Below are 10,000 nucleotides of genomic sequence, written 5' to 3'. Positions count from 1 at the left end.
TACATATACATACATATACATGTATGCATCCTAATAAATATATATATATATATATATATATATACACAGTATATATAAATAGGATGCAGCATGTTAAAAACACTGGTGTCCGTCTCTTAAACGACCCACCTCCTGTATGTGAAGCTCTAAATGATAAAATATAAAATACGCTTCAGATCAAACACACAGAGGACGTGACCTCTGAGTCTTCAGGCCCAACTAAAAGTAAGGGGCCTGGTCCTGGTCCTGGTCCTGGTCCTGGTGCGTACTGACCTGTAAGATGTCCCGGCTGTTCCTGATGCCCTCCTCGGTCCAGAGGCCGATGACCCGCTCGGGGCTGGTGCATCCTGAGCCGTCGTCCAGCCGGCTGAGGATTCGTTGACCCACGGTGGCCGTCAGCAGGGAGGGCGAGGTGGAGCGAGCCGAGCGCTCCTCTAACACCGACTGAGACTGCATGGAGGACCAGAAACCAGAGTCAGACGTTAGTTCAGAGCTGAGGTGAAGGTGTGTGTGTCTGCTCGGGTCCACACTCTAATGAACAGGTTTCACAGGCGGCTCATGACTCCTGTTGTTGTGTGATGTGGTAACCTCTAATCTGGATTAGCATACTTTCACTGAGAGTCAGGAGGCCTGGGACAGACATCCAGACCACCAGTCCAGAACAGGGACAGCAGCAGTCTGAGCTGAAACACTGAATCACCTTCACCTGTGTGTAGCAGGACGCCCCCCTGTACGTCCTCGTCCTGTCTGTCCTCACCCACGTCAACAAACCGCAGCCTGACATCAGCCCTGACGTGCAGTACATGATGGTTTCTACCTGTCTGTCTGAACAGGTACCTGTTCACCTGCAGCAGCTGATTGGACTGGTGCCTCTCAGCTGCAGCACTGACTCCTGATAGGAGCTCTGGGGAGGCTGCATTCAGGAGCTCCTCAGAAAATCAGAAAGTCTGTTTGTGGGAGATGATCTCACTTATCAGTGGCTGTAGTTCAGTTTGAAAAGATCAACAGCGAAAATATGAAGAAGAAGAAATGAACATCAGGTGGGTGAGGACTGAAGTTTTACTGAAGGTTCAACTGTGTCTGATTTAAACCGACTGATGCTTCATGTTTGTCTGGTACGTATGTGGTGATGTGTGAAAGTAAACAAGCTCAGCATGACATCTAACTGTGTGTGTGTGTGTGTGTGTGTGTGTGTGTGTGTGTGTGTGTCTGACCCCGTGTGGCGCCCTCCTCAAGTCAGCAGGTCGTACTGGGGTGGAGCAGGAGACAGGGGTGGAGCCACAAAGAACCTTCTGGAAATCCCTGATACTGACTCTGCCGTCCAGGTCGGCGTCCAACTTTCTGAGCAGCAAGTCAAGCTCCTGCAGAGGTCAAAGGTCAAAGGTCAAAACAACAAGGATCCAGATGTCCGGACATCCCCACAGCTGCAGGCTTGAGGGTTCTGTTCATCAGGTCCACAAGGGGCCTAAAGAGGACTTATCATGGACTTCCAGAGAGACTGTTTCAGGTGCAGACGGCACTCGGAAAATGATCCCAAATCCCCAACAACATGGATGTCACGATATATAAATATATATAATATGTATCGTATTTGTTTTTGTAATCAAATTCTGTTGGGCCCTGACAGGTTAAGGGCATAGCTCCAGAAGCTAACCGCTAATGTAAAGAAAACAAAGCCTTTCAACAAACACAAACTCATCCTCTCAGTACAAACCATCAATCACTCTGTCCACTCATGTTAAGTCAGCTGATCTGACTGAGTGAAAAATCTGAGCCCATAGCAGCATGTTAGCTGTGAGCTAACATGAAGATGCTAGGAGCTGGTCTCTTTACCTCTGCCATGATGTCCGTGCAGAGAACGCTGAGCTAGCTTCTTCTTGTAGCTCGCTGCAGACCCAGAGCTGGTGGTGTGAGACGTAGTGATGTAAAGAGATCGTACCCATTCATCCAGAGTTATAAAGAGCAAGAACAGAGGTGCTGACGTCTTCGATAGGATTGGACTTTTTATATGACAGAAGTGAAGATTTGCACAGGCGCTGTGGCTCAGCTGGTTAAAGCGCCTGTCTAGTAAACAGGAGATCCTGGGTTCAAATCCCAGCAGTGCCTTGTTATTGCTGAATTGTTGTTTGTGAAAACCAGTTGTTTGTAGTCTATGATCTGCAGTGTTTTCATGTCACCTCAGCTCACCTGGAGCCTCAGTGGACGGGATACCAAAAAAAGTATCATGTACTATTCACATTGCAAGATGGAAAACCAAGAAAGGCGAGTATATGGAGTCACGTTGATGGTACCAAGCAGTGTTATGTTACTCTTTAAGACCTTCATTAATCAGGTTACAGTCGTTAAGACTTGAGTTTAGCATGAGAGGAGAGCACCTGTACAGAGGCGCTGTGGCTCAGCTGGTTAAAGCGCCTGTCTAGTAAACAGGAGATCCTGGGTTCAAATCCCAGCAGTGCCTTGTTATTGCTGAATTGTTGTTTGTGAAAACCAGTTGTTTGTAGTCTATGATCTGCAGTGTTTTCATGTCACCTCAGCTCACCTGGAGCCTCAGTGGACGGGATACCAAAAAAAGTATCATGTACTATTCACATTGCAAGATGGAAAACCAAGAAAGGCGAGTATATGGAGTCACGTTGATGGTACCAAGCAGTGTTATGTTACTCTTTAAGACCTTCATTAATCAGGTTACAGTCGTTAAGACTTGAGTTTAGCATGAGAGGAGAGCACCTGTACAGAGGCGCTGTGGCTCAGCTGGTTAAAGCGCCTGTCTAGTAAACAGGAGATCCTGGGTTCAAATCCCAGCAGTGCCTTGTTATTGCTGAATTGTTGTTTGTGAAAACCAGTTGTTTGTAGTCTATGATCTGCAGTGTTTTCATGTCACCTCAGCTCACCTGGAGCCTCAGTGGACGGGATACCAAAAAAAGTATCATGTACTATTCACATTGCAAGATGGAAAACCAAGAAAGGCGAGTATATGGAGTCACGTTGATGGTACCAAGCAGTGTTATGTTACTCTTTAAGACCTTCATTAATCAGGTTACAGTCGTTAAGACTTGAGTTTAGCATGAGAGGAGAGCACCTGTACAGAGGCGCTGTGGCTCAGCTGGTTAAAGCGCCTGTCTAGTAAACAGGAGATCCTGGGTTCAAATCCCAGCAGTGCCTTGTTATTGCTGAATTGTTGTTTGTGAAAACCAGTTGTTTGTAGTCTATGATCTGCAGTGTTTTCATGTCACCTCAGCTCACCTGGAGCCTCAGTGGACGGGATACCAAAAAAAGTATCATGTACTATTCACATTGCAAGATGGAAAACCAAGAAAGGCGAGTATATGGAGTCACGTTGATGGTACCAAGCAGTGTTATGTTACTCTTTAAGACCTTCATTAATCAGGTTACAGTCGTTAAGACTTGAGTTTAGCATGAGAGGAGAGCACCTATACTGCGGCGCTGTGGCTCAGCTGGTTAAAGCGCCTGTCTAGTAAACAGGAGATCCTGGGTTCAAATCCCAGCAGTGCCTGATTATCATGGAATTTCCTTGACCTGTTATTTGTTGTATATGCTGTCCAGTGTTTTCACGTCATCTTTTGGTATCTCCTCAACTCACTTGGTTAAAGTACCAGGTACTACCCACATTTTTTGCACGATTGGGGAAAAAAAGTGAGTATATAGAGTGACGCAGTGGAACAGGGGTAATGGGGGTAATGGTGGGCCTGGTGGATGCCTTGATAAGCGAACCATGTGATAGTGGTTTCAGGTAAGCAAAAACAGGTGCTGTGGCTTAGTTGGTTAAAGCGCCTGTCTAGTAAACAGGAGATCCTGGGTTCGAATCTCAGCAGTGCCTTGTTATTGCTGAATTGTTGTTTGTGAAAACCAGTTGTTTGTAGTCTATGATCTGCAGTGTTTTCATGTCACCTCAGCTCACCTGGAGCCTCAGTGGACGGGATACCAAAAAAAGTATCATGTACTATTCACATTGCAAGATGGAAAACCAAGAAAGGCGAGTATATGGAGTCACGTTGATGGTACCAAGCAGTGTTATGTTACTCTTTAAGACCTTCATTAATCAGGTTACAGTCGTTAAGACTTGAGTTTAGCATGAGAGGAGAGCACCTGTACAGAGGCGCTGTGGCTCAGCTGGTTAAAGCGCCTGTCTAGTAAACAGGAGATCCTGGGTTCAAATCCCAGCAGTGCCTTGTTGCTGCAAAGGTAACCCCTTAAATCATGTTTCTCTCAGTTAAAGAGGATCTATTACGGCCATTTTTAGTGTTCATTATTTCACTCTTTAGTTGAAGATTTACGTGCTTTAATGTTCTCAAAAGATTTTCTTCTGCTGTATTCTGGTTATTAAAAACATTACATTAAAAATGCAGACCGACAGGCTGTGAGGCTTGGTCTCCTGTTCAGCCACATCAAGTGCGGATTACAGAAATAACTGTGGTTGTTTTTTTAAGTATATTTTTTGGGCTTTTTTATGCCTTTATTTGATGGTACAGCAGAGAGACAGGGAATGGGGAGGCAGAGAGAGGGGGAATGACATGCAGTAAAGGCCGTCCGATGCGGGACTCAAACCAGGGCCAACTACAGCGAGGACTGTAGCCTCTACACATGGGGCGCCCGCTTAGACTGCGTGTCCAATTCACATTGTTTTCATAATCATCAAACCATCGGTGACACCTCACACCATGTGGGTGGAGGCACTGTCATCCTGTTTCTCACTAACTTTTCAAGGTTTTACTCTAGTGTGTTACTGTTCTGGACATATACTGCGGCGCTGTGGCTCAGCTGGTTAAAGCGCCTGTCTAGTAAACAGGAGATCCTGGGTTCAAATCCCAGCAGTGCCTTGTTGCTGCAAAGGTAACCCCTTAAATCATGTTTCTCTCAGTTAAAGAGGATCTATTACGGCCATTTTTAGTGTTCATTATTTCACTCTTTAGTTGAAGATTTACGTGCTTTAATGTTCTCAAAAGATTTTCTTCTGCTGTATTCTGGTTATTAAAAACATTACATTAAAAATGCAGACCGACAGGCTGTGAGGCTTGGTCTCCTGTTCAGCCACATCAAGTGCGGATTACAGAAATAACTGTGGTTGTTTTTTTAAGTATATTTTTTGGGCTTTTTTATGCCTTTATTTGATGGTACAGCAGAGAGACAGGGAATGGGGAGGCAGAGAGAGGGGGAATGACATGCAGTAAAGGCCGTCCGATGCGGGACTCAAACCAGGGCCAACTACAGCGAGGACTGTAGCCTCTACACATGGGGCGCCCGCTTAGACTGCGTGTCCAATTCACATTGTTTTCATAATCATCAAACCATCGGTGACACCTCACACCATGTGGGTGGAGGCACTGTCATCCTGTTTCTCACTAACTTTTCAAGGTTTTACTCTAGTGTGTTACTGTTCTGGACATATACTGCGGCGCTGTGGCTCAGCTGGTTAAAGCGCCTGTCTAGTAAACAGGAGATCCTGGGTTCAAATCCCAGCAGTGCCTGATTATCATGGAATTTCCTTGACCTGTTATTTGTTGTATATGCTGTCCAGTGTTTTCACGTCATCTTTTGGTATCTCCTCAACTCACTTGGTTAAAGTACCAGGTACTACCCACAACTTTTGCCCGATGGAAAACCAGAAAAGGAGAGTTGATTCAAGTTGAGCCAGCGCCATTCAATGGAAAAGGGCTCCTGGAGATGCCTTCATTAACTAACCTTTGTGAGTGTGTGTGAGTGAGTGTGTTTCTGAGTGAGTGAGTGTGTATGAGTGTGAGTGAGTGAGTGAGTGTGTTTCTGAGTGAGTGAGTGAATGTGAGTGAGTGAGTGAGTGAGTGAGTGAATGTGTGTTTGTGAGTGAGTGAGTGAGTGAATGTGAGTGAGTGAATGTGAGTGAGTGAGTGTGTTTCTGAGTGAGTGAGTGAGTGTGAGTGAGTGAGTGAATGTGAGTGAGTGAATGTGAGTGAGTGAGTGAGTGAATGTGAGTGAGTGAGTGTGTTTGTGAGTGAGTGAGTGAGTGTGTGTGAGTGAGTGTGTGTGTGAGTGAGTGAGTGTGTTTCTGAGTGAGTGAGTGTGAGTGAGTGAGTGTGTTGTGAGTGAGTGAGTGAGTGTGTTGTGAGTGAGTGTGAGTGAATGAGTGTGTTTGTGAGTGAGTGAATGTGAGTGAGTGAGTGTGTTTCTGAGTGAGTGAGTGAATGTGAGTGAGTGAGTGTTTGTTTGTGAGTGAGTGAATGTGTGTTTGTGAGTGTGTGTGTTTGTGAGTGAGTGTGTTTGTGTGTGAGTGAGTGTGTTTGTGAGTGAGTGAGTGTGTGTGAGTGAGTGTGTTTGTGAGTGTGTGTGTGAGTGAGTGAGTGTGTTTCTGAGTGAGTGAGTGAGTGATTGTGAGTGAGTGAGTGTGTATGTGTTTGCGAGTGTGTGTGTTTGTGAGTGAGTGTGTTTGTGAGTGAGTGAATGTGTTGGTGAGTGAGTGAGTGTGTGTGTGTGTGTTTGTGAGTGAGTGTGTGAATGTGTGTTTGTGAGTGAGAGTGAGTGAGTGTGTTTCTGAGTGAGTGAGTGAATGTGAGTGAGTGAGTGTGAGTGAGTGTGTATGAGTGTGAGTGAGTGAATGTGAGTGAGTGTGTTTCTGAGTGAGTGAGTGTGTTTCTGAGTGAGTGAGTGAGTGAGTGAGTGTGAGTGAATGAGTGTGTTTGTGAGTGAGAGTGAGTGAGTGAGTGAATGTGAGTGAGTGAGTGAGTGTTTGTGAGTGTGTGTGTGTTTGTGAGTGAGTGAATGTGAGTGAGTGTGTATGTGTTTGTGAGTGAGAGTGAGTGAGTGTGTATGTGTTTGTGAGTGAGTGAATGTGAGTGAGTGAGTGAATGTGAGTGAGTGAATGTGAGTGAGTGAATGTGAGTGAGTGAGTGTGTTTCTGAGTGAGTGAGTGTGTGTGAGTGAGTGAATGTGAGTGAGTGAATGTGAGTGAGTGAGTGAATGTGAGTGAGTGAGTGTGAGTGAGTGTGAGTGAATGAGTGTGTTTGTGAGTGAGAGTGAGTGAGTGAGTGAGTGAGTGTTTGTGAGTGTGAGTGAGTGTGTATGAGTGTGAGTGAATGAGTGTGTTTGTGAGTGAGTGTGAGTGAATGAGTGTGTTTGTGAGTGAGTGAATGTGAGTGAGTGAGTGTGTTTCTGAGTGAGTGAGTGAATGTGAGTGAGTGAGTGAATGTGAGTGAGTGAATGTGAGTGAGTGAGTGTTTGTGAGTGAGAGTGAGTGAGTGTGTATGTGTTTGTGAGTGAGTGAGTGTTTGTGAGTGAGTGTGTATGAGTGTGAGTGAGTGAGTGAGTGAGTGAATGTGAGTGAGTGAGTGTGTTTCTGAGTGAGTGAGTGAGTGTGTTGTGAGTGAGTGAATGTGTGTTTGTGAGTGAGAGTGAGTGAGTGAATGTGAGTGAGTGAGTGAGTGTGTATGAGTGTGAGTGAGTGAATGTGAGTGAGTGAATGTGTGTTTGTGAGTGAGTGTGTATGTGTTTGTGAGTGAGAGTGAGTGAGTGTTTGTGAGTGAGTGTGTATGAGTGTGAGTGAGTGAGTGAGTGTGTTGTGAGTGAGTGAGTGAATGTGAGTGAGTGTGTTGTGAGTGAGTGTGTTTCTGAGTGAGTGAGTGAATGTGAGTGAGTGAGTGTGAGTGAGTGTTTGTGAGTGAGAGTGAGTGAGTGTGTTTCTGAGTGAGTGAGTGTGTTTCTGAGTGAGTGAGTGAATGTGAGTGAGTGTGTATGAGTGTGAGTGAGTGAGTGAGTGAATGTGAGTGAGTGAGTGAATGTGAGTGAGTGAATGTGAGTGAGTGAGTGTGAGTGAGTGTGAGTGAGTGTTTGTGAGTGTGTGTGTGTGTGTTTGCGAGTGTGTGTGTTTGTGAGTGTGTGTGAGTGAGTGAGTGAGTGTTTGTGAGTGAGTGAATGTGAGTGAGTGAATGTGAGTGAGTGAGTGTTTGTGAGTGTGAGTGAGTGTGTATGTGTTTGTGAGTGAGAGTGAGTGAGTGAGTGAATGTGAGTGAGTGTGTATGTGTTTGTGAGTGTGAGTGAGTGAATGTGAGTGAGTGAGTGAGTGAGTGTTTGTGAGTGAGAGTGAGTGAGTGTGTGTTTGTGAGTGAGAGTGAGTGAGTGTGTTTGTGAGTGAGTGAGTGTGTGAGTGAGTGAGTGTGTTTCTGAGTGAGTGAATGTGAGTGAGTGAGTGTTTGTGAGTGAGTGAATGTGAGTGAGTGAATGTGAGTGAGTGAGTGTTTGTGAGTGTGAGTGAGTGTGTATGTGTTTGTGAGTGAGAGTGAGTGAGTGAGTGAATGTGAGTGAGTGTGTATGTGTTTGTGAGTGTGAGTGAGTGAATGTGAGTGAGTGAGTGAGTGAGTGTTTGTGAGTGAGAGTGAGTGAGTGTGTGAGTGAGTGAATGTGAGTGAGTGTGTTTCTGAGTGAGTGAGTGAATGTGAGTGAGTGAGTGTGTTTGTGAGTGAGAGTGAGTGAGTGAATGTGTGTTTGTGAGTGAGTGAATGTGAGTGAGTGAATGTGTGTTTGTGAGTGAGAGTGAGTGAGTGAGTGAGTGTGAGTGAATGAGTGTGTTTGTGAGTGAGAGTGAGTGAGTGAGTGAGTGTGTGTTTGTGAGTGAGTGTGTTTGTGAGTGAGTGAGTGTGTATGTGTTTGCGAGTGTGTGTGTTTGTGAGTGAGTGTGTTTGTGAGTGAGTGAGTGAGTGAGTGAGTGTGAGTGAGTGAGTGTGTGTGAGTGAGTGTGTATGTGTTTGTGAGTGTGTGTGTGAGTGTGAGTGAGTGAGTGTGTTTGTGAGTGAGTGAGTGTGTATGAGTGTGAGTGAGTGAATGTGTGTTTGTGAGTGTGAGTGAGTGAGTGTGTTTCTGAGTGAGTGAGTGAGTGAGTGTGAGTGAGTGAGTGAGTGAGTGTGTTTCTGAGTGAGTGAGTGAGTGTGAGTGAGTGAATGTGAGTGAGTGAATGTGAGTGAGTGAGTGAGTGTGTTTCTGAGTGAGTGAGTGAATGTGAGTGAGTGAGTGTGTTTCTGAGTGAGTGAGTGAGTGAGTGTGTATGAGTGTGAGTGAATGAGTGTGTTTGTGTGTGTGTGTTTGTGAGTGAGAGTGAGTGAGTGTGTGTGTGTGTTTGCGAGTGTGTGTGTTTGTGAGTGAGTGTTTGTGAGTGAGTGAGTGAGTGAGTGAGTGAGTGTGAGTGAGTGTGTTTGTGAGTGTGTGAGTGAGTGAGTGTGTTTCTGAGTGAGTGAGTGTGTTTCTGAGTGAGTGAGTGAATGTGAGTGAGTGAGTGAGTGAATGTGAGTGAGTGAATGTGAGTGAGTGAATGTGTGTTTGTGAGTGTGAGTGAGTGTGTGTGTGTGTTTGTGAGTGAGTGAGTGAGTGAGTGTGTTTCTGAGTGAGTGAGTGAATGTGAGTGAGTGAATGTGAGTGAGTGAGTGTGTTTCTGAGTGAGTGAGTGTGTTTCTGAGTGAGTGAGTGAGTGAGTGAGTGTGTGAGTGAGTGAATGTGAGTGAGTGTGTTTGTGAGTGAGTGAATGTGTGTTTGTGAGTGTGTGTGAGTGAGTGTGTTTGTGAGTGAGTGAGTGTGTTTCTGAGTGAGTGAGTGAATGTGAGTGAGTGAATGTGAGTGAGTGTGTTTCTGAGTGAGTGAGTGTGTTTCTGAGTGAGTGAGTGAGTGAGTGAGTGTGTGAGTGAGTGAATGTGAGTGAGTGTGTTTGTGAGTGAGTGAATGTGTGTTTGTGAGTGTGTGTGTGTGAGAGTTTGTGAGTGTGAGTGAGTGTGTTTCTGAGTGAGTGAGTGTGTTTCTGAGTGAGTGAGTGAATGTGAGTGAGTGTGAGTGAGTGAATGTGAGTGAGTGAGTGAATGTGAGTGAGTGTGTTTGTGAGTGAGTGAATGTGAGTGAGTGTGAGTGAGTGAGTGAGTGAGTGTGAGTGAGTGAGTGAGTGAATGTGAGTGAGTGAGTGTGTATGAGTGTGAGTGAGTGTGTGTGTGTGTGTGAGAGTTTGTGAGTGTGTGTGTGTGTGAGTGTGTTTGTG

The 10,000-nt window shown here is 45.4% G+C and overlaps 1 protein-coding gene and 9 non-coding genes across 10 annotated transcripts in view; 9 read left to right on the top strand and 1 right to left on the bottom strand.

Annotated features, from left to right (window-relative positions):
* The window catches only part of ninl (ninein-like), a 55,758-nt gene that overhangs the window by 18,419 nt on the left and 27,339 nt on the right, over positions 1 to 10,000 (bottom strand). The window contains exons 10-11 of the mRNA XM_056396067.1: positions 1,215 to 1,361; positions 274 to 450 (exon numbers count right to left, since the gene is read on the bottom strand). Coding sequence (XP_056252042.1) covers positions 274 to 450; positions 1,215 to 1,361 — 324 coding nt within the window. The remainder of the gene's footprint in view (positions 1 to 273; positions 451 to 1,214; positions 1,362 to 10,000) is intronic.
* Positions 2,033 to 2,106, top strand: trnat-agu (transfer RNA threonine (anticodon AGU)). The gene has a single exon. It is a non-coding gene; the product is annotated as a tRNA-Thr (tRNA).
* trnat-agu (transfer RNA threonine (anticodon AGU)) lies at positions 2,385 to 2,458 on the top strand. Its single transcript has one exon. It is a non-coding gene; the product is annotated as a tRNA-Thr (tRNA).
* Positions 2,737 to 2,810, top strand: trnat-agu (transfer RNA threonine (anticodon AGU)). The gene has a single exon. It is a non-coding gene; the product is annotated as a tRNA-Thr (tRNA).
* trnat-agu (transfer RNA threonine (anticodon AGU)) lies at positions 3,089 to 3,162 on the top strand. Its single transcript has one exon. It is a non-coding gene; the product is annotated as a tRNA-Thr (tRNA).
* On the top strand, positions 3,441 to 3,514 carry trnat-agu (transfer RNA threonine (anticodon AGU)). Its single transcript has one exon. It is a non-coding gene; the product is annotated as a tRNA-Thr (tRNA).
* On the top strand, positions 3,765 to 3,838 carry trnat-agu (transfer RNA threonine (anticodon AGU)). The gene has a single exon. It is a non-coding gene; the product is annotated as a tRNA-Thr (tRNA).
* Positions 4,117 to 4,190, top strand: trnat-agu (transfer RNA threonine (anticodon AGU)). The gene has a single exon. It is a non-coding gene; the product is annotated as a tRNA-Thr (tRNA).
* On the top strand, positions 4,765 to 4,838 carry trnat-agu (transfer RNA threonine (anticodon AGU)). The gene has a single exon. It is a non-coding gene; the product is annotated as a tRNA-Thr (tRNA).
* On the top strand, positions 5,413 to 5,486 carry trnat-agu (transfer RNA threonine (anticodon AGU)). The gene has a single exon. It is a non-coding gene; the product is annotated as a tRNA-Thr (tRNA).

The sequence above is a fragment of the Seriola aureovittata genome, chromosome 14, assembly GCF_021018895.1.
Source record: "Seriola aureovittata isolate HTS-2021-v1 ecotype China chromosome 14, ASM2101889v1, whole genome shotgun sequence".
Classification (NCBI taxonomy): Eukaryota; Metazoa; Chordata; class Actinopteri; order Carangiformes; family Carangidae; genus Seriola; species Seriola aureovittata.
Note: the sequence above shows the minus strand (reverse complement) of the source record. Positions and strands in the feature narration are given on the sequence as shown.